This window comes from Schistocerca nitens, chromosome 12 (genome assembly GCF_023898315.1).
Source record: "Schistocerca nitens isolate TAMUIC-IGC-003100 chromosome 12, iqSchNite1.1, whole genome shotgun sequence".
NCBI classification, from domain to species: Eukaryota; Metazoa; Arthropoda; class Insecta; order Orthoptera; family Acrididae; genus Schistocerca; species Schistocerca nitens.
This window is the reverse complement of record NC_064625.1, coordinates 151934982-151958992: the sequence shown is the minus strand read 5'-3', so window position 1 is coordinate 151958992 and position 24011 is coordinate 151934982. Positions and strand designations below refer to the sequence as shown.

The window sequence follows — 24011 nt, the reverse complement described above, 5'->3', positions numbered from 1 at the left end:
AGTAAAATTCGAGTTAGCTAATAGATCGAATTCAGCCATAAGACTGCATTCAAAAGAAAGCCTAAATTTTACTGATTCCAGCAAAGTGTTTAAATAAACCTAAAGTCTATTAGTTAAATAGATATTAGGACTTGAAATCTGTAGCCTGTATGACTTTCAGTGCCAATTGTGACCAAACTACTGAATAATTCCGAGATCTGTTTTGATACTTTTGCTACCTTTATTTTTCTACGTAAAATGACTTCAGTCTCAACTTTGTAAGTGCATTAATTAAGAATTAAGTACATTTGAATAAGTAAAAATTATTGTTCAAAATGGCTGCCATGGTTATAAGTCAGGAATTCCCACTGCGGATGCATAAGTTAGTTCTGCGTATTTAAATTGATACAGCTCACTCGTGTTATTTAAATAATAAAACCTAATAGTTAACTTCAAAACCAATTAGAAAGGATCATTTTAACCCTGGGAAATTATAAACTATAATATATTAACAGAAATAGTCAAATAATCAAGCACTCGTCTATATAAGGTCCAAGCTGGTGCAGTTCTCAGTTAGTTCTCGGTCAGATTCTCACGGAGCGAAAGTGCGGCTAGTCGGTGCCAGAATTTGATGTGACAATACTTGAAACAGAAGCTTAACTTTTCCGGTCAGTACCAAAAAAGTGTAATTGTATTCGGCTTTCAACATTTAATGCATGCTGTGAACATTGTTCAAGACTGGAAGTTTTTGACCTACCTAATGTGACGATTATTAAGTGTAAGAGGCCTGGTCACATTAATATTGTGTGTGTGTGTGTGTGATAACAAATCGCACTGTGGTTGTCATAAGTGTTCAACAATGAATACAGTCTTGACTTTTGTTTTTGGAGAACATAATCTAGGATCCCGGCTTCTTAATTGCAGTGTGGTTTAGGTGAGACGGACGCAGCTACCGAGAAGACAATATTGAATAAGCAAAGCAAGGTAGGTCAGGAACACTGTGCACTATCTACCGGGTGAGCAAATGTTTCAATAAATCCGGTTGTGACGTGAACTTTAAGTTGCTCTAATACAAGGAATAAGCCCGGCATGTTACAAGATGACAAGTCAGTCGAGTACAGCCGACACAGAGCCGGAAAAGAGCGACGGAGTGCTTGCGACAGGTCCTCACTGAGGACCTCCACATATTCTAGGTCTCCTTTACCACCCACAGTTTGCTCAGCAAAGTCAGAGTATGCCATTCCGTATTCCAAATCCTCAGAACTCGGCAGCATAACGAGCAATCGGAAGACCGGTGCTCGAACAACAATCTCAGGAGGCCGCTCGAATGTAGTCAATTCCGCCAGCGTGTCAGAAGGTTCATTCCCCGGGATACTGACACGACCCAGGGTCCAGACAAAGACCACCGAGTGTTCACATAGTTGGAGGGCAGAAAGAGAACCCTAGATAGCGAGGACTAAGGGACGGTGAGGATAACACTGGCCGAGAGCTTGTAAACTGCTCAAAGAGTTGCTACAGATAAGAAAGGACTCACAGATGCAGGAACAAATATGCTCAAGAGCACGAGAGATGGCTACAAAATCCACAGTAGAAACACTGCAGCCACGTGGCAAGGAGCAAAGTTCATTACATCGTGCACAAAGGTACACAATGCCAGCATAACCGGCAACTGTAGAGCTATTAGTCTGGTACCGCGTGCCTCGGAATTTGAATCCGCGCCAGACGTCACGGACGTCGAAGACCCGTAGAGGTCCCTGCACCATCGCGCCGTAAGCTGTGGCGGCACGTGCCTTCTGGCCCGCTTTTAGTGTGAGGGCACCACAGTGGAACACGTGGTTCCAGTGGGCAATAGAGGCAACCGCGATAGCGTACTTGAGCGCCTGCCTCTCGCTCAGCCGGCCAGTCTAATCTCGCGTACGTCGGTTGACACCTCGCTTCGCGCTAGACAGCTTGCTTCGTTGTTCTGTGTACGAGTGGACGTGTTTGTTTCCTTGCGAGTCCGTTCTTCGATCTTGTTGTATTCGTTCTGTCCTCAGTCGGTCGTGTCCGTCCTCTCCCATCGTGTTGTTTGCAGGCCTCTCCGCAGGTCCCGCCGTGCTTTCCGTCAATCCTACCCCACGACCGTCCCGGTCGCAGTTACAACAATTAGTATAGACTACTTCTGAACACCAAAATGCACCTAGAATGGTGAAGAATTGGCAGCAGAAGGCCTCAGGACGAACCGAGTCTTTCGGGCCTTGTGATAGGTCTGTGAGCAACAACCCCAAGAAGAGATGGTAGAGGGGAAAGTTGGAGTTCAGAAAAAAAGGGACCGGATACGGACGGCGATCGTAACCCCAGACCTCTGTCGCTACTGTACGAGGTGGATCTTCACGTCTGGAAAGAGGAGACAGTAGTTCGGATGTGCCGGCTGTGGCTAGTTTGTGTAATTCCTTCTTCACATAATATTTTGCACCGAGTGGCAGGTGCGGTAACAGCTAACAGTGCAGAGAAGTGAGCCGCTTATTCGGTGGAGTGTCGACCCAGTGCATCAACTCGGCAGCGGTGATGCCGCACGAGGCCCACTACGCCTGCGGTGCCGAGTCTCTTTTACAGGAGACCGCGGCATGCCAGTGGCGTCGGCCGGAATCGAGCTCTAGAATCGACTGGAGAGCTGGGGGGTGTGGCTGGTCAGCTGTGGAGTGTTGGCCATCTGCACTGATCAGACATGTGGAGGTGGCTGTCATCGGTTCATACCCTCTGGCAGCAGACTTGTGACAACAGCACCAATTGACAGACTGGCATCACGTACTGCCCAACAGCCCAAATGATGACAAGCCGATTCAAACGTGATTAAATACTGAACGAAATTTTCACACTGCAGCGGAATGTGCGCCGATATGAAACTTCCTAGCAGATTAGTCTCAGTCCGGCACACAGTTGTAATCTGCCAGGGAGTTTCGAGATTAAATACCGCTTCTCCCAGCTTACTTCTGCTTTTTGCAATGGTTAGTCTGTATGCTGAATTGTCTGGAACTTATCAGTAACTGAAAAGTGTAGCATAACCGGCAGTAGGCTGGCCGAACTGTGTCGATCCGTGAGACCAGGTGTGTCCTGTGACCCGGTTCCGCTCTTCGGGGTCTGCTGGCACAGAGGTCGATCGAGCAGTTCCGATGACCGGCACCTGCTGTCTGCTGTGTCTTCATTACAGTTGTGGGCTCTCACTTCTGCGCCAAGGTCTCCTATAGTTTTACCCTCTCACAGAAGATAGGAGACGAGGTAGTCGAGGATGTAAGACAGAGGGTGGGTTGTGAGTCATGCTCGATAACTGAGTCAGTAGAACACTTGCCTGCGAAAGGCAAAGCTCCTAGATTCGAGTCCCAGTCCGACACCCAGTTTTAATCTGCTAGAAAGTTTCAAATCAGTGCACACTCTGATGCAGCATGAAAATTCATTCTGGAAACAGAAAACTATCTTTTGGTTAATGTTAACACTCAACAATTTTGAAAAACCATACATTTGTAAAAAGTATCAAAAAATAAATATTATAAAAATGTTTTAAATGTCATATATAATGTATGTTTCTTAAAGACTGTTAAGTGTTCCCATTAACTGAAAGGCAATTTTCTCTTTATTTCCTTAGACCTGAGGACGGTTGCTAGTTATCTGAAACCAGTAATCAGTAAATTTTAACTATATTTTATTGTGATGAAGATTATTAAAATTTTTGAAAAATAACAGATCTCTGTATCTCCTTCATCCAGTGATGTCAGTTCTTACAGATGTTCTCAATGGAGATGTCTACAGACGTTAAAGTAACCTCTGGCGTGCCACAGGGGAGTGTTATGGTACCATTGCTTTTCACAATATATATAAATGACCTACTAGATAGTGTCGGAAGTTCCATGTGGCTTTTCGCGGATCATGCTGTAGTATACAGAGAAGTTGCAGCATTAGAAAATTGCAGCAAAATGCAGGAAGATCTGCAGCGGATAGGCACTTGGTGCAGGGAGTGGCAACTGACCCTTAACATAGACAAATGTAATGTATTGCGAATACATAGAAAGAAGGATCCTTTATTGTATGATTATATGATAGAGGAAGAAACACAGGTAGCAGTTACTTCTGTAAAATATCTGGGAGTATGCGTGAGGAACGATTTGGAGTGGAATGATCATATAAAATTAACTGTTGGTAAGGCGGGTGCCAGGTTGAGATTCATTGGGAGAGTCGTTAGAAAATGTAGTCATCAACAAAGGAGGCGGCTTGCAAAACACTCGTTCGACCTATACTTGAGTATTGCTCATCGGTGTGGGATCCGTACCAGGTCGGGTTGACAGAGGAGATAGAGAAGATCCAAAGAAGAGCGGCGTGTTTCGTCACAGGGTTATTTGGTAAGCGTGATAGCGTTACGGAGATGTTTAGCGAACTCAAGTGGCAGACACTGCAAGAGAGGCGCTCTGCATTGCGGCATAGCTCGCTGTCCAGGTTTCCAGAGGGTGCGTTTCTGGATGAGGTATTGAATATATTGCTTCCCCCTACTTATACCTCCTGAGGATATCACGAATGTAAAATTAGAGATATTCAAGTGAGCACGGAGGCTTTCCAGCAGTCGTTCTGGAACAGGAAAGGGAGGTAATGGCAATGGCACGTAAACTGCCCTCTGCCACACACCGTTGGGTGGCTTGCGGAGTATAAAAGTAGATGTAGATGTACCCAATTTGCTGGCTATCACTATTAGGATAAACAATCTTTTTATTTTATATTGTTCACCACTACAAAGTTTCCCATACTGAGGAACACTCCATACACATTCAACAACCTGTCATGAACTGTAGACAATGGTAAATTCTACTGTGGACACATCACAGACTGTTTATTGGCAAACAAAAGCACTGTCTACAGGGGACATAGAAACCTTTATCTGACCAACCGTCACAGATTCCATGTTATTTGCTTTATTTCTGGTATCACTATCCAGACAGGAGATATTCATCACCACGATGGGAACATGCGAAAGGCCCAAAACTCCATTTGCACAATTGATAACACAAAATGTTGTGAATGTAATGCATTCTCAGAATGAATTTTCACTCTGCTGCAGAGTGTGCACAGATTTGAAACTTCCTGGTACATAAATACTCTGTGCCAGCCTGGGACTCTGCCCCAGAACCTTCGTCTTTCACGGGCAAGTGCTCTACCTAGGCGCGACTTATGTCCCATCCTCACTGCTTTACTTCCAGTAGTATCTCATCTCCTTCCTTCCAAACTTCACAGAGGTTCTCCCGCATACCTCTTGGGCTAGAATTTCTGCGGGAAGGTATATTGCACAGAAATGGCTTAGCCGCAGCCCAGATATGTGACTGGATGTGTTATGCTTATTGCATGCTCACTGGCCAAATGTCTGATACAAAGCAAATTCATTTGAACTATTAGTTCCTTATCAGAAAATACTCAAGTTAAGATCCTTTACATCTACAGCCTTATTCTGCAAAACAATAAAGTGCACGACAGAAGGTATTTCCCATTTTATCAGATACAAGGATGCCCTCCAGCTCAATTCGCGTATGATAGGACAGAAGAATGACTGATTAAATGACTCTCTGAATGCAGCTATTTAGACTAATCCTGCCTTCATGTTTCCTGTGAGAGCAATATGTAGGAGGTTATAGTATATTCCTACACTCATTACTTTTTACTGGTTCTTCATACTTTGCGAATACGCTTTCACGAGATACTTGGCGTCTATGCTCAAGCGTTTGCCCATTTATCTTCTTCAGTATTTCTGTGACACTGGTCAATCGGCCAAACAAACGTGCCACAGTTCGTGCCACACTTCTTCGAATACATTCAGTATCCCGGGTCAAACCTATCTGATACAGGTCGAAAGATTTGAGCAATATTATAGGACGGTTCAGACAAGTGATTTGTGAGCCAACTCCTTTGTAGGCTGATTACATTATCACAGTATTCTATCAACGAACCAAAGTCTACCACCTACTTTCCTTGTGACTGTGTCTGTGTGGTTATTCCACTTCAAATCCCCAAAAATTGTTATACCCAGATATATTTCTTGGAATCAGTGACTCCAATTACTACTCAGTGATGTTGTAGTCACATGTTACTACTTTTCAGTGTTTTGCAAAGTGCATCTCTTTTAAACAGTACTTCATTGCAGGTAAGTAGATCATCTGCAAAAAGTCTGACATTAATATTAATACGGTCTGCACGGATCATTAATAAACAGCACGGACAGTGGGTCGAAACACCTGCCGCACTTTGGCTAGCATACGTGCCACTACCAGGAACAGAGCTGCAGGGAAGACTTCGCCACCTTTAATGTGGTTATGCATTACCCATTAACCACTTGCAGATGAGAAGCTGCCTGTGCTCATTTCTTTTTTTCAGTTGGGTTTAGGTAAGATTGCTGAACAGCCAACCAACAACACATATGCAAGTTCCCTTTCTTCACTGAATTGTTTCACAACCCATCTTATGATGCTTTCTTTCAAACTGGGCAGCTTTTCACAAGGAAGAAATATTCCGTCAATGTCCTCGTCTGTTAGAATTTTCACTTTGGAGCACCATTTCTAAATTTTGAACAGAGAATACGAGTAGAGTACTCACACTGGTGCCTGATGGCGATGAGCATGGCGACGACGATGTAGTTGACTAGTTCGAAGTCCTGCCCTTCTGCAAAGATGGCGTCCCACAGTACGAGCAGGTCCTGCAGTGGAAACTCCCGACCGAACAGTAGCCTCAGCCACCGGCTGTTGACACACGTACCGTATTATTAGTGTAAGGAACTATAATTATCTCTCACAGTAACTGCACCCTCTTTGCTGCTGATATTCCAAATTAAAGTTTACACGATTTGGCTCAAATGGTTCAAATGGCTCTGAGCACTATGGGACTTAACTGCAGTGGTCATCAGTCCCCTAGAACTTAGAACTACTTAAACCTAACTAACCTAAGGACATCACACACACCCATGCCCGAGGCAGGATTCGAACCTGCGACCGTAGCAGTCCCGCGGTTCCGGACTGCAGCGCCAGAACCGCTAGACCACCGCGGCCGGCCTTACACGATTTGAAGATTAGCTTCCAGTACAAAGGCAAAATGACGTCTGAAATCAAAGGCACAGTACAATGCAAAGACGGAGATTAGCTGTGATGTTTTAATTAAAAGATATATTGTCCACGGAGATTAAGTAATTGAATGATTAACTTTTTTTTATTTCAATCACACAGTCACATGAGCATTGCACAATGCCATAAACAGTTTCGACGCACCGACAGTCTGCTTCACACTACATGATGAAACAGAAAAGCATCTAGAAGGGAAGGAGGAAAAAAATGAAATTATTGTAGTGATTAAAATACACTATTATCAAAAGTATCCAGACACTGCCAAAAGATACGTTTTTCATATTAGGTGCATTGTGCTGCCACCTTCTGACAGGTACTTCGTATCAGCGACCTCAGTAGTCATTAGACATCGTGAGAGAGCAGAATGGGGCACTCCACGTAACTCGTGGACTTCGAACTTGGTCAGGTCATTGTGTGTCACTTGTGTCATACGTCTGTACGCGAGATTTCCACACTCCTAAACGTCCCTAGGTCGACTGTTTGTGATGTGATAGTGAAGTGGAAATGTGAAGGGACACGTACAGCAAAAAAGCGTACAAGCCGCCGACCTTGTCCGTTGACTGACAGAGTCCGTCAACAGTTGAAGAGGGTCGTACAGTGCCACGGGCAGACATCCATCCAGACCGTCACACAGGAATTCCAAATTGCATCGAGATCCAGTGCAAATACTGTGACAGTTAGGCGGGAGGTGAGAGAACTCGGATTTCATGGTCGAGCAGCTGCTCAAAGCCACAAATCACACCGGTAAAGGCCACACGACACCTCACTTGGTGCGAGGAGCGTAAACACTGGACGATTGAACCGTGCAAAAATGCTGTGCGGAGTGACGAATCACAGTAGGCAATGTGGTGATCCAATGGCAGGGTGTGGGTATGGCGAACGCCCGGTGAATATCATCTGCCTGGATGTGTAGTGCCGACGGTAAAATTTGGAGGCGGTGGTGTTATGGTGTGATTGCGTTTTTCATGGAGGGGGCTTGCACCCCTTGTTGTTTTGTGTGGCACTATCACAGCACAGGTCTACACTGATATTTTCAACACCTTGTTGCTTCCCACTGTTGAAGAGCAATTTGAGGATGGCGATTGCATCTTTCAACACGATCGAGCACTTGTTCATAATTCACAGCCTGTGGCAGAGTGGTTACACAACAATAACATCCTTGTAATGGACAGGCCTGCACAGAGTCCTGACCTGAATCTTGCAGAAAACCTTTGGGACATTTTGGAATGCCGACTTCCTGCCAGGCCTAACCGACCGACATCGTACCTCTTCTCAGTGCAGCACTCCGTGAAGAATGGGCCGCCATTCCCCACGAAACCTTCCAGCACTTGATTGAACATATGCCTGCGAGGGTGGAAGCTGTCATCAAGACTGAGGGTGGGCGAACACTATATCGAATTCCAGCATTACCGATGGGGGGCGCCGTGAACTTTTAAGTCATTTTCACAGCCAGGTGTCCGGATACTTTTGATCACACAGTGTATCAGCAGATTTGCAAAAAATGAGCCCACTTATCACTACGGCACTGTACCACCTCTGGCTCGGATGCATGCACCGATTCGTTTGGGAAGGAGGTCGGAGAGCAGCTGTATTCACTCCCGAGGCAAGCTGGCTCACAACTGTTGTAACTGAGCCTCGATATCCTGGACACTGGCAAAGGGACAGAGTTTATGTCCAACCTGGTCCCACACATTCTATCAGGGACAGATCTGGGGATTTTGCAGGCCACAAGAGTATCTCAACATCATGTAGGTAGTTCACAGGCACAAATGTCACATGTTGAGGAGCACTCTCCTGTTGAAAAATAAAGCTGCAATAGTGTCGCTCGTGAGGTAATGTACGAGTATACGGGATGTCCGTGGCACACCACTGTGCCAATCTAGTTCCCTCAATCACTGCCAGCCACGATCCGAAATCGTAACTAACGGCTCTCCCCATCGTGACCCCAGCAGAAAACAACTGTGCCTCTCAGAGAATAGCACTCCTACCAGAGTCACTATCGTACTTGCCGACAGATGTCATCTGGGGTAAGGCAGAACTGCGATTCGTCGTCTGACACTGTGTGATGCCATTCGTCAGCAATCTGGTGCCACTCTGAATGCTGCTCTCTACAAATGGGGGCAGTAATTTCCTGGTCCAGCTATTGCCAGTCTCTGACTAACGGTGCAGGGTGACGCACATGTTATATGTTCTCAGGTGGCAGGCAGAGATTTTGAGGGACTGCAGTGTGGGCAGTGCACAATACAGCGATCCTTCGCTGTGCGACAAGCGGAGCACATCTGGAAGTGTATACGGAAAAACATTTCGTGAGCTAAGCTACCATTTGCAACAAACTGTCTAGCTATACATGGCATAGTTCCTTACAAATAAATTTTTGTAATCATGGAAAGGCTTCATGTTCATACTGCATAATATGTAACTCACATGAAAAAATCACATCGTATCAAAAAGGTAAGATTCAAAAAATATCAGTGTTATTAATTTCAGGTAAGAAGATTAAATTCTTTATTGTGAGAAAACTGTTGCAAAGTCATAAATGCATGATAAAATCAATTATTACTGAAATTACAACAAAGAGAAGAAAAAACAGTCCAAAATTGTGTCGTCACTTTGACCGCACAACCCAGTTACAGTTTTGTCTCAGTATATCCTTGTCAGTTTAAGATTTATCTCAGTTTTGAGCCAGACTTTGTAACTGTCTGTCTTGCACCTAAAGAGAATAAAAGGAAAAGTTTGAAGTAAATGGTGTAGAGTTATTAGAAACAGTAAATCTCTGACACGTTAATCCTGTACCGAAGCTGAGCATTAATCAAAACTGTAAGAATTTTGTATTATTTGTGTAACACTGCCAACGGCAAAGCAAAGCTAGCGTATGAAGTTAAGAAATGGGTTTTGAACCACAAAAATCAAATGCTGATCTTATTTTTGTATTAGATTTTGGATGGTTTAATGAAGGTTTAGGAATGTTCTAACACCTGGAAAGAAGACAGTTACTCACATTCCAAAGAGGGGCAGAGGGATGTCGAGCTGCTGCAGGTGCTGGTGCAGCTGCGGGTCCTTGGGCGCCAGCAGCCGGTCGCGGATCCAGTTCAGCTGTGCCACCACCTCGTTCTCCGACCTCCCGCTGCCTCCCTGCACAGCCGGCATACGCCACCTCGTGAGTACACTCGGGAAGACAGTGCACGAGCACTAATTTACACCTTTTGTCATTAAAATTTATTTTACATAGAACTGAAAAATAACATGTACTAAAATTAGTATTCTGATATGTTCTTCTGAGTACACAGAATGAGTTGCTGACATAATTACTTAAATCTGAAGATTATCCAGAGTGGTCAGTAATGAAAATTATGTTAAGTATCTACTCATATGCTGTTGCCGAGTTCTCTCAAGATGATTATGCCAATTACAGTGAGAAAAAGTGTGTGTTTCAGAATTTATGGAAACTGAACCACTAAGGGGACAAAATAGTGCATGAATGTTTTTTTCAAAAATAAATCATTATAACGCTGGCCGGTATGGCCGAGCGGTTCAAGGCGCTTCAGTCTGGAACCACGCGACCGCTACGGTCGCAGGTTCGAATCCTGCCTCGGGCATGGATGTGTGTGATGTCCTTAGGTTCGTTAGGTTTAAGTAGTTCTAAGTTCTAGGGGAGTGATGACCTCAGATGTTAAGTTCCATAGTGCTCAGAGCCATTTGAACCAAATCATTATAACCATTTTTGAAGATACATCTAAGAAAATTGGTGTTTGACTTCTCGGTTAGGATTAAAAAAATACGTTTTAGTGTTTTTGGAAATTGAAGGCCCTGAGGGAGAGGAATAGGGGACAAAAAGTATTATGGAATCATTTCATTATGAAAACATTTTCAAAGCTAAAACTATGAACATTTTTATTTGGCTTCTCTGTTAGAAAAATACGTTTCACTGTTTTTGGAAACTGCATCTCCGAAGGGGTAAAATGAGGATGAAAAATTTTAAGAAAATACTTCATTGTATTAAACATTTTTTGAACTTAAATCTACGAAAATTAGTATTTCATTCCTCGGTTAGATATAAAAAAATGTGAGTTAAAGGTTAAAAGTTTCTGTGGAAGTATCACCACAGGAGCACAACAGAATCGCCATTTGGTGAGAAGTACATTTGGAAAATATACTTCTATGTCCTTAATGAGCATGCTCTTCCCACTTCCTAAATCTCACCAGTCCTTTCCCTCCGTCTGTCTTCCTTTCTCTTCACCTCAGCTGCAGGAGAAGCAGCTAGTGACTCCCAAAGCTTGTGCATTTCCATGTCTCGTGTGTGTTTGCTCTCCTGCCACCACTTGATAAGTAGATTTTTTTTTACCTATCTATATTATAAAACAATGTCCTCAATGCATAATAAAGCACAGTTAGTTACCTTATACACGCTTAGAATGGAGAATACAGTTATTTGATCTCATTCTGTAAAACAGATGCTCTATGCCAGCTACAGACACACACTTTCCCACTTGATCGTTACAGCCTTCTACATACATCCACTCAATGGTTTGTAGTATTTCTCTGCAATTTTCCAAGAGCTTGTCGCTAGATGGTAGCATCAGACAGATATGGGATATAGATGTCTCAACACTCAAAACTGCATATTACTTTAGTATCCCATCAATGACAAAAGGGTTAAGAACACAGCTCACAAGGAGACCTTACAGACTGCTCTGCCGTTCTCAATTTCCTCTCATACTTGTCAAACATGTTAGCCGAACCAATCATTGATTGGAAATGGTTATGTTCAGTTACTTGGAGACCATTTGAAGCCTTTCATGGACTTCATGTTCCCAGACAATGATGGATTTTTTTATGGATGACAATGCACCACGTCACCAGGCCACAACTCTTCGGGACTGGTTTGAAGAACATTTTGGACAATTCGGGCGAATGATTTGGGCACCCAGATTGTGTAATGTGAATCCCACTGAACATTTATGGGACACAATTGAGGGGTCAGTTCTTGCACAAAATCCTGCACCGGCAACACTTTTGCAATTATGGACGGCTATACAGGAAGCACGGCTGAATACTTCTGCAGGGGACTTCCGACGACTTGTTGAGTCCGTGCCAATAGACTTACTGCACTACAGCAGGCAACAGGAGATGAGACACAATATTAAGAGGTATCCCGTGACTTTTGTCACCTCAGTGTATAGCCAGTTCTTGTTTTTATTTAGAGAAAGAAAAAGGTAATGGAAAAAATTGTCATGAGTTCTGAAAACATGTCTCCAGTTAACACACACACACACACACACACACACACACACACACACACACACACACACACACACACACACACACACACACACACGCACGCACAAACGCACAAACAATGACAGAATACTTCTGCAATGTTGCAAGCTCTACAGCAACAAGAATCAAACAAATTTAAATTCAAATGTTCAAGCTGTAAAAAAAGAAAAAGAAAAGAAAAGGGGGGTACTGTGGGACTGAGACACAATAAATTAAATGACTTAGTACAACACCTTTCTGGAGCAACCCTTTTTCTCCAAAGGGCATCATAACAAAGGAATGAGGAGGAACGTTACCATTAAACATGCCATTGACAACTAGCTCATTATGGATGGAGCACAAACTCTGATTTGGTAAGGCAGGGGAATGAAATTGATCAAGCCCTTTCAAAGGAATCATTGAAGCATATGCCTCAAGTTATTTTGGGAAATCATGGCAAACTTAAATCACGAAGACCAGATGTGGATTTGAACAGTCATCTTCCCGAATGCGAATACAGAGTGCTCATCACTGTGCCACTTTGCTCAGTCCTGTGTGTCATTATGTAGGGATTACAGTCACCAGCTAGCAACATGTGAGTCACTGGTCAGACACCACCAACTATGATTTCATTTAAAATTCTGAGACTGAATTGCTGACTTTGCCTCAATTTGTCCTCACAATCAACAACTTCCTCTCGTCCTAGGGTCTGAGTGACCTGCCCTTTGTTTATAACATTTCCCAAACAATCCCCGTTTTCTTCTCCAACGAACTAGTAGTTTCCCAAACTAAGACAGTTTTGTGTACACTAATAAAGCCTTTGTCTGCTGAAGTTAAAACCATCCTTTCACGGGGTGTGAAAACACGTGTGGACGTGGAGCTGCTGACACCACAGTACGGAATTTCACATTTCACAACACTACAGAGTGTGAAATGAAGAATCTGTGATATTTTTGCCTGGTGGAGAGGAACGTGGCCAGCGAGATGCGTCAATCTTTCTACTTCACAAGCAGAACTTAGTAGGTCCCATGCTGTACTGAGTTAAACTATGTACTTGGTGGGTTTTCTTTTTATCGTAGAGTATGTGGCACAAATGTAAGCTGTCTCGAAGCATTACCAAATTGAGGATATCTCCAAAATGCATCATTTTGGCAACAGCTTTTTGTAATAAAATGATATGAAACTCCTTATTGGTAGATAAAGGCTTCCTGTATTGGATGTTTACTCTATTATAACTTGTGTGCTGTGAAAGTATACCATTTCAATGCTATAAATCAGTGATGACCTATTAACAACACATTTTGATACAGCTGTCATAGTAAAATATCAAATAATGACATATGTAGATACAGTCTTTACACAGAGTAAATCAAATATGGAGGCACGGCTACCACATCAAAGCCGTAGCTTAGTTGACGGCATCATGAACTGTGAAGAGAAAGGTGTCCACCTCCCAAAATTTCTTTCTTTATTTTCGACTTTTATGTTCTAAAAGATTCTGGGCAGTCATCATCAACTTAATAAAAGTACTACCTGCAGTAGTCTATATTATTTATTATAAATAATATATCTGCTGCAATTTTTGTTGGAAAGGTCAGGGACTGCAATGTTTAAAAGTGGCCAGAAATACTGAAGTAATTGTCAGTATATATCAGAAGGTAATCACAGGTTATACAATGGGAGGTTTTGTTATTAGAAACTTTGCATAAAATATATATAACTATCTACTGGTTTCATTGGTGGGCTCTTGTTCACATCTTGCCAGTAAACATCTTTTTCAATGACGGTGACCAGTTTCGAAAAAATCCCTCTTCCATTCATTTGAAACGAATCTCTACGTTAAAATTTATGCGAAGTGTGACGGTCGCCAGTGCGACATCGAGAATATGGATATTATGCGTGCGCGAAATGACATTAGACACTATACTTTTAACTACATTCAATTTAAAATAAAAGATGGGATGAAGATTTAACTGAGCAACGAATAGCTTATACTTTTATGAATGTCAGATTGTTGTACAGAATTATTCATTGTTCGAGCCATCGACGAGTTCATAATCCTTTGCAATTTCCTCTGCTTTTCTTCAACAATCACTGACAGAGTTAATGCAACTATTTTAGGCACATCCATTTTTGTAAAGAATCTGTATGATTTACACCAAATGCCACAGATTGCCAATGCAGAGTGAGGAGCACATTCTGTGATATAGAACAGGTCGTTACAGAGCTTGCAGAAACCATGTGTGGCTTGCTTCTTCACGAGAAACACACACCCTATGTGAGGATGACGTAAGTGCTCGCCAGGAATTTTGTCTCCATTTTACAGGCATGCCAAGAAAATTTTTCTTTTGATATTATTTACCATTTGACACTGTGATTTCTAGAAGATTATGGCAAGCACCCGCCCCGAGATGCTAGAGATGGTGGCCATGTGTGCATGAGGTGTGCTCGCTTCTGTGTATGAATAGTGTGTGTGTCTACTTTACTGATGAAGGCTGTGACCGAAAGCTTTACGTAGGTGTCTTTAATTGCGCCTGTCTGCAACTTAACGTGTCTTATTTATGGCAAGCAGCAATCTGTCTTTTCCTTCACTATTGTAATTTACTAGAACATTTTATGTATGTATTAACAGGAGCACATATGACTGAGGCATCAGTTCAACTCCATGTCTACTTTTGTGTGGGATCAATAAGAGTGGTTTCAGTGCGATGTGTTATAGGCGATAAGAGTTCTCATCATATGGTGTGTGGTGGTAGAGAGGCAAACACTTCTGATACCACCCAAGCCTCACTACATCTTGCTTCAGACAACAATAAATATAAACTGCCTCACCGCGGCCACATCACAATCAAGAGGAGAGCATTTACTGCTGTGTCTGTGTTGATGTTCACTGTTATTCACAGCAAGTCATCCCAAGGGAAATTAAATATTGTCAGCTGCTGGCGGGTAGTACTGGGGGAGATGCGTAGTATGCTTCATAACTGGGCCAGGTTCCAATGTGATGTGCGCCATAGTTCTCATGAGCAATCCTGATTTCTTAACTGGTACTGGATTTCCGATTCTACATAAAAATAATTATTGTTTTAAGTTTACACAAACTTACACCACTGAATATGGAGAACTTACTTTCCTCACTACATCTAGTTTACTTACTTATAGAAAATATCACAATTTATTTTCAAGTGCACCAGTACAAATCAACAACACAGCCTCACAATATCATCATTTGTAATGTCCGTGCTGTAAGTTAATGGTGCTAAAACAAATGCTGTAGTACCATCTGTGCGGCTATACGAAACAAAAAATTGGTGTTTACAAGGAAAGAAAGTTCTGCACATTCCAGATTTTGCCGTCACAGACACAGCACCCCACATTCGAAAAGACAGAAAATTGAAGTCTTACATCAGGTGACGGAGTCTGCAGGTTTGCCGGAAAGTAGCCAGTCGCCGTCGGGGTCAAGTCATTTATCCGGTAACAGGAAGCGATTCCACCTATTATTCTACTGAAGATGGCACTGTGGGCAAACAAAAGACATGAACACACAATGCAGGAGTGTTTAACATATATTTACTGAGAGTAGCTATGAACCAGACAATTCTCAACCCCACGTGCTTGAGACTGTACCCAAATTTGCTCTTTCAGCAATAATATTACTCTCGTTAAGGGAAGAATATGACTGTCACTTACAGCAAAATACATTCACAGCTTGGATTGCTGTGAGCTGAGAGTAGGGAAGAGCCCAATGACCCAGAAGCTCATAGCTCATTCTCTGTCTCGGTCACTCATACAGTGCAAAATTCCACTTTGCTACAACATTACCTTATAGATTGCGTAATGGTTGTGGGAAGTAATGTTAAAAGTATAGAAGCCGAAGTTGCTTGTGAGCAGATAGAATATTCAGCATGTAATGAAAATAATTTGAACAGGGAAAGTGATTAGTAGTCTCTGTTGACCCTTTGCTGCAGGGAAGTGAGAGTGCAGGTCGTGAATGAAAAAACAGCAATAGTGGGACCGATGGATGTACCCCCGTGAAGTCATAAAAATTTAATGGAGATGTTAAAGTCAATAGCACCCAACTGGCATAGCAGTAATTATATCTCAGTTTAGTAGTAGTAGTAGTAGTAGTAGTAGTAGTACAATTGACAGGGAGGTCACGCCTATAGTTAAATATCAAACAGTGTGATAATCACTATATGGAAATGGGCTCATACCTCATATTTTATAGGTACTAGAAGGGTAACGTGAAGTGTTTTGGTTAGCCCTTGGGCTAGGGAACACTTGCATACCTAACAGAAAGATGGTCTTACTGTAACTATCCTACAGTACAAGGTCAAAGAATGACTATTACACATACTTCCTCCAGCTCCGACAAATGTGCCAAATTGGTCGGTTCTTTTTGCATTATACGTGGGCTATGGTGTTCCTCATGGGGCTTATGAAGGGACCATTTAGTTCATGGGCAGTTCTGGAGAAAACCCCCCCAAAAAAAAAAAACAGTTTTTGGGTGCTGAAACTGAGCTGCGGGCTCGAAGATGACTTTGCACAGTAAATGGCTGTCATTTTTACAATATATCCGTAAGATCCCAATCTCTAACAACGTTGAATATTTTCCTTGATCTTTATCTGTTTCAGAGATACAGCTGTTCAAAGTTACACTACTTCAGCGCATTACATACATACATAAAATTCAGTATGAGGTGAAATCTAAATAATAAATAAGTACAGAAAATTGCTCGATTTGTATGGTATATTCTCAAGGCATTTATCTAGTGGAGTACCAGCAACCTCATCCTACCTTCCTTAGCAACGGATGCAGAAACTGAAAAGTACCTTCAGAATGCATGTAAAACTTCTTAGCAATGGGCAACTGATGGGAAAAAGTCACCATTTTTGGGACTTTAGACAGTAAACAACAACACCAAGTCAACACACAGCATTCCATATTACGACCGAACATATATTGGTCTTTCAAGTACAAGCCATAGACAGTATTCTGCATGGTAATACCTTGAGAAATGTGGGTTACATGTCCTATGATGTTGCACAATTGTCATTGTCTATGAGAAATAAAAATTTAAGTGCTCGAAATTTCCCCACAGTTTTTGTTTTGGTTGAAACACAGGCAAACAACATTTTGAGAAACAAAATGACATCTTTAAACTTCAGCTTGCCAAAGAATATTTTTCTGATAAATGCTCATTTCCCAACACACTGATCTTTGAAGTTGACAACATGACATCTGAATGATTTTGCTGTGCTTGTAACAACCAGATGCCTGTGGTTAAAGCACCTATCCATAAAAAGATACTCCAGACTGTTAAAGAATCAGTGAATGATGAGTTTAAAGCATCTGTTGGCTGACTTCGCAAGTTTAGTACTAGGCGCAACACCTCTTACTGAGACGTGTGAGGTCTGTTTGATTTAGCCGATGAAAACATTGTGTCGGAGTGGAGAAAAAGATAGCTGGCATCAGCAGCTTGCCAAAGAATATGTTTAACAGTGAGAAGACTATTCTCTTCTTTTGAGCTCTACCCAGTAAGACAATGTCCTCCAGAGATAAAAAATGTATGAGAAGAAAATTTTTGAAAGAAAGACTTGCTGTCTGACTGTGTGCAAATATGACAGGAAAATTTGAAAAATCTGCAGCACCAGGCAAGACCTAAAGATTTTAACTCGTTTGGCTTGAATAAATTGAACAATGAGGTAGTAGTCAAAATGCTGCACGTGGATGACAGGGAAATAATGAATAACTCGTTATTGGCATCTGATTGGAAAACTGGAAAGAAAAACAGGAAAGTGATCATTTCTGGACAATGCTGCATTACACTATAATGCCCATTCCATGCACTTTTGTTGTGGTACTTTGCAACTGAATCTTTCTTATGTCTCAAGTTATTTCTTCTAAAATGCCAAATTGCTAATCTGCACCACTGAAAATTCAAAATCTGATATTTATTTCTTAATTTTTTGTTTGTATCAGAATTTACCCCCTTCTTTTTATTTTATCTCAAAAAGTTGTGTCAATTTTAACATAGGATTACTTGTGCATGGAAAAGAAAAAAATAATAACTGCTATGCTAACATTATAACAGTCAATACAAGGAAATTACATCAAATTAGCATACTTACTATGCATCTTCTTCCAGGAACTTGGGGTTCAGTATCTCAGATATCTCATCACTGAAATTTAAAAAAATATTGGATCAACTAACATGGACTGTTAAATAATATATGTAAATGCTTCTGACAGTAATTAGAGAAAAGTAAATTTCTATCAAAATCTCTTTTCACTTCTGACAATATAAATATTCTAACAGTGGAAAATCCAGGATGGAATATAACAATATTATGAAAAGGGTAGTTGCTGAGTCACAGATAGGCACAACAAAAAGACTGACAGAAAGTGAGATTTTGGCCAACAAGGCCTTCATCAAAAATAAGCAAAACACACACACACACACACACACACACACACACACACACACACACACACACACGCGCGCGCGCCCACGCATGCACGCACGCACACGCACACGCACTCAACCACACAACCACACAACCACAGTCTCTGGCTACTGTGTATGTTGTCTATTTTCAACGAAGACCTTGTTGGCTGAAAACTCACTTTATGATTGCCTTTTTGTTGCGCCTATCTGTGACTCAGCATCTCCACTATATAGTGAGTATTAATGCAAGTATTCCTACATTTAATCCCAACAACCCTTCTCGAGATAGTGACTACACTGGGGGTAAGTCAGTTGCCTTTCTGCTCAAAGGGCAAGTTACAGCAATAGTTGGAATCACCACTAACAATAGATTGAGAACAATGGTTAACCATTTAAATGACACTGGGTAAATGATGTTTATTACAAGGAATAAACTGTGTTGGCATTAATATATTCACAACAGTTTCGTTGATAACTACGAATACCACTTTTACATACCTAAATCAGTAGACTTGAAATACTGGCAAACAAGAGCATAAGGATATGAATATTTACCAATGGCCTTTGGGGCACTCGCCTTCAGAGCTGGTTTTGTGTCCAGCTAGCATTTGGCACCTGTAGTTTCACTATTCTGATATAAATGAGGGTAAATTCTATGCACAGTAACATTTTCTACAATGTAAGATATTAAATCAATATGGGAGTCATTTATAAGCGTATTTACAGTTATAAATTACTATTTAGCATATTTACAGTTAGGTTTCTTCTGCACCAAACGTGTTAGCAAACAAACTGTTGTGATCTCAGTTCTCAGTTACACCCAATTTTACTGATTATATGCTGTGAAATGCTTCTTGTGTACAACAAAGAACGAACATTGCGGATGATATTGTTTCAGAAATTACCTTAAAAATGTTAGCTGCTGAGGTAATATAAATTATTTCTGCTGACAGTGCGTATGTAAAATGATTACTGAAGATATGGAACATTACCAAAATAGTTTATGCACACACACTTTAACATAACAGGCATACTACTTACCCACCTGTAGTTGGTTTTTACAGAGGGACCATACTGAAATATGTGAATATTTCTTTCTGATCTATAAAGATGACTTCCTGGACGTGGCACGGTTCTGGGACAGATGAAGTTTTTGTTGAACATTTAATCAAATGCTCGGAAGAGGTTGCAGAAGAGCATGCAGAAGATTCAAAATTTGGAGGAGACTCTGATGCAGACAATGTAGCTACAGTTCCTAAAGTTTGAAACACTACTGTGCTAACTGAAGGTAGTGTGGGTAACAGTGTGAAACGTCTAATAAAGATGTGGCGGGTGCATAGACTGTTTGCCTGTGCTTGAAGAAGCATTTTATGAATGTCATGAAACTGACTCATACTGGACAGCCTGCAATGGGGATATAAATGCATTGTTGAAAGTTGATTATGAATCCCAGTCCTGTCTTCCTCCTGAGAATATCTGTTTAGTAACAGAAATAGAAATTGCTAATTTCCTGCAGGTTTTTCCAACTTTTTCCGTGTAAATTTTGGCTCCTGATTCATTGATATTAATAAATACCACCCCACAACTTGCGGTGGACTTAAAACTATAAAATAAATTGAGCAGTTTTACTGATTACTATTACACCACAGAGTACTTACTGACATGACTGCTACTGTGTGCAGAATGTTTCGTTAGTTAAAGGTTTAAAGGTCACTTAAATGAAATTTAGTGTCAGGATACACTCCTTACATTAGTGTAACATGGCAAATCATCAATTAACAACAAAAATAATCAATCTTTGACAATATAATGTGACTGTATAGGTAACAAAATCAACTCACCAAGCGGCAGAAGGCGAACACGTGCACAAAAAGGTTTAACTGTGCATGCTTTTGGAGCCAGTGGCTCCTCCTTGTGGCAGAAAACTTGAAGGAGAAGGAAGAGAGGTGAAGGGAAATGACTAGTGAGGTTTACGAAAAGGGATACAGTTTGAAAAGTCACCCAGAACCCCAGGTCACGGGAGACTTACCAGAAGGGATGAGAAGGAAAGACTGATTGTTGGGGACTGCACTGTACGAGATTTGTAAACTTGAGAGCTCAAAGGTGGAAGACTTAGCTTTTCACTCTTATTAACTCATGTTCGATGTTTTAGCAGTAATTTCTGTTTAGCATATTACCCAACTACTACCTTTAAGCTCTCAGTTTTTGAAATCCCTGTGTGTGTGTGTGTGTGTGTGTGTGTGTGTGTGTGTGTGTGTGTGTTCTGCCACCAGTTGGTGAGCAGATTTTTTTTTATCTGTCCAGTCACATTAAATCATCAATTAAGTTTGAGTTAATTTGTGTGGATTGTCGCATAAGACTCACTAACAGCAACTCACTGTAAATCTGAATTAAGGCATTCAGAGTGAGACAAATTAATATTTAACCAAGCAGTACGAATGCACATACACAGCAGGCTGAAGGAAGTCTTTGTCCTAATCTGTACTCCACTTTCTGTGGTACAGTGGATGGTGCATAGTATGGTGAGCCAGCACCATTTTCCTCTTTTCCTGTTCCTTTTGCTGATGTAAGAAAAGGTTGTCAGTAAATCTTTGTAAGCACCTACATTCTTCTAATTTTTCACTCTCAGTCATTATCTGAAAAACAAGGAGGATGTAATATGCTCCTTGAACATTATTCAAGTCTCGGTTCTCAGAATTTTGGTAGTAATGCTTTCTGTGACGTACAGCTTCCTTCCACTGGGTTTTGTCAATCATTACTGGGAAGGTTGTTGTTGTTGTGGTCTTCAGTCCTGAGACTGGTTTGATGCAGCTCTCCATGCTACTCTATCCTGTGCAAGCTTCTTCATCTCCCAGTACCTACTGCAACCTACATCCTTCTGAATCTGCTTAGTGTATTCATCTCTTGGTCTCCCTCTACGATTTTTACCCTCCACGCTACCCTCCAATACTAAACTGGTGATCCCTTGATGCCTCAGAACATGTCCTACCAACCGATCCCTTCTTCTGGTCAAGTTGTGCCACAAACTCCTCTTCTCCCCAATCCTATTCAGTACCTCCTCATTAGTTATGTGATCTACCCATCTAATCTTCAGCATTCTTCTGTAGCACCACATTTCGAAAGCTTCTATTCTCTTCTTGTCCAAACTATTTACCGTCCATGTTTCACTTCCATACATGGCTACACTCCATACAAATACTTTCAGAAATGACTTCCTGACACTTAAATCTATATTCGATGTTAAAAAATTTCTCTTCTTCAGAAATGCTTTCCTTGCCATTGCCAGTCTACATTTTACATCCTCTCTACTTCTAACATCATCAGTTATTTTGCTCCCCAAATAGCAAAACTCCTTTACTACTTTAAGTGTCTCATTTCCTAATCTAATTCCCTCAGCATCACCCGACTTAATTCGACTACATTCCATTATCCTCGTTTTGCTTTTGTTGATGTTCATCTTATATCCTCCCTTCAAGACACCATCCATTCCGTTCAACTGCTCTTCCAAGTCCTTTGCTGTCTCTGACAGAATTACAATGTCATCGGCGAACCTCAAGGTTTTTATTTCTTCTCCATGGATTTTAATACCTATTCCGAATTTTTCTTTTGTTTCCTTTACTGATTGCTCAATATACAGATTGAATAACATTGAGGAGAGGCTACAACCCTGTCTTACTCCCTTCCCAACCGCTGCTTCCCTTTCGTGCCCCTCGACTCTTATAACTGCCATCTGGTTTCTGTACAAATTGTAAATAGCCTTTCGCTCCCTGCATTTTACCCCTGCCACCTTTAAAATTTGAAAGAGAGTATTCCAGTCAACATTGTCAAAAGCTTTCTCTAAATCTACAAATGCTAGAAACGTAGGTTTGCCTTTCCTTAATCTTTCTTCTAAGATAAGTCGTAAGATCAGTATTGCCTCACGTGTTCCAGTATTTCTACGGAATCCAAACTGATCTTCCTCGAGGTCGGCTTCTACTAGTTTTTCCATTCGTCTGTAAAGAATTCATGTTAGTATTTTGCAGCTGTGGCTTATTAAACTGATAGTTCGGTAATTCTCACATCTGTCAACACCTGCTTTCTTTGGGATTGGAATTATTATATTCTTCTTGAAGTCTGAGGGTATTTCGCCTATTTCATACATCTTGCTCACCAGATGGTGGAGTTTTGTCAGGACTGGCTCTCCCAAGGCCGTCAGTAGTTCCAATGGAACGTTGTCTAGTCCGGGGGCCTTGTTTCGACTCAGGTCTTTCAGTGCTCTGTCAAACTCTTCACGCAGTATCGTATCTCCCATTTCATCTTCATCTACATCCTCTTCCATTTCCATAATATTGTCCTCAAGTACATCGCTCTTGTATAGACCCTCTGTATACTCCTTCCACCTTTCTGCTTTCCCTTCTTTGCTTAGAACTGGGTTTCCATCTGAGCTCTTGATGTTCATACAAGTGGTTCTCTCATCTCCAAAGGTCTCTTTAATTTTCCTGTAGGCAGTATCTATCTTACCCCTAGTGAGATAAGCCTCTACATCCTTACATTTGTCCTCTAGCCATCCCTGCTTAGCCATTTTGCACTTCCTGTCGATCTCATTTTTGAGACGTTTGTATTCCTTTTTGCCTGCTTCATTTACTGCATTTTTATATTTTCTCCTTTCATCAATTAAATTCAATATTTCTTCTGTTACCCAAGGATTTCTACTAGCCCTCGTCTTTTTACCTACTTGATCCTCTGCTGCCTTCACTACTTCATCCCTCAAAGCTACCCATTCTTCTTCTACTGTATTTCTTTCGCCCATTCCTGTCAATTGTTCCCTTATGCTCTCCCTGAAACTCTGTACAACCTCTGGTTCTTTCAGTTTATCCAGGTCCCATCTCCTTAAATTCCCACCTTTTTGCAGTTTCTTCAGTTTTAATCTACAGGTCATAACCAATAGATTGTGGTCAGAGTTCACATCTGCCCCTGGAAATGTCTTACAATTTAAAACCTGGTTCCTAAATCTCTGTCTTACCATTATATAATCTATCTGATACCTTTTAGTATCTCCAGGGTTCTTCCATGTGTACAACCTTCTATCATGATTCTTAAACCAAGTGTTGGCTATGATTAAGTTGTGCTCTGTGCAAAATTCTACCAGGCGGCTTCCTCTTTCATTTCTTAGCCCCAATCCATATTCACCTACTACGTTTCCTTCTCTCCCTTTTCCTACACT

The 24011-nt window shown here is 41.5% G+C and overlaps 1 protein-coding gene across 1 annotated transcript in view; it reads right to left on the bottom strand.

Annotated features, from left to right (window-relative positions):
- The window catches only part of LOC126214862 (TBC1 domain family member 5), a 159224-nt gene that overhangs the window by 67951 nt on the left and 67262 nt on the right, over positions 1-24011 (bottom strand). Inside the window, exons 6-9 of the mRNA XM_049941499.1 lie at positions 18492-18542; positions 15765-15876; positions 10105-10238; positions 6586-6728 (exon numbers count right to left, since the gene is read on the bottom strand). Coding sequence (XP_049797456.1) covers positions 6586-6728; positions 10105-10238; positions 15765-15876; positions 18492-18542 — 440 coding nt within the window. The remainder of the gene's footprint in view (positions 1-6585; positions 6729-10104; positions 10239-15764; positions 15877-18491; positions 18543-24011) is intronic.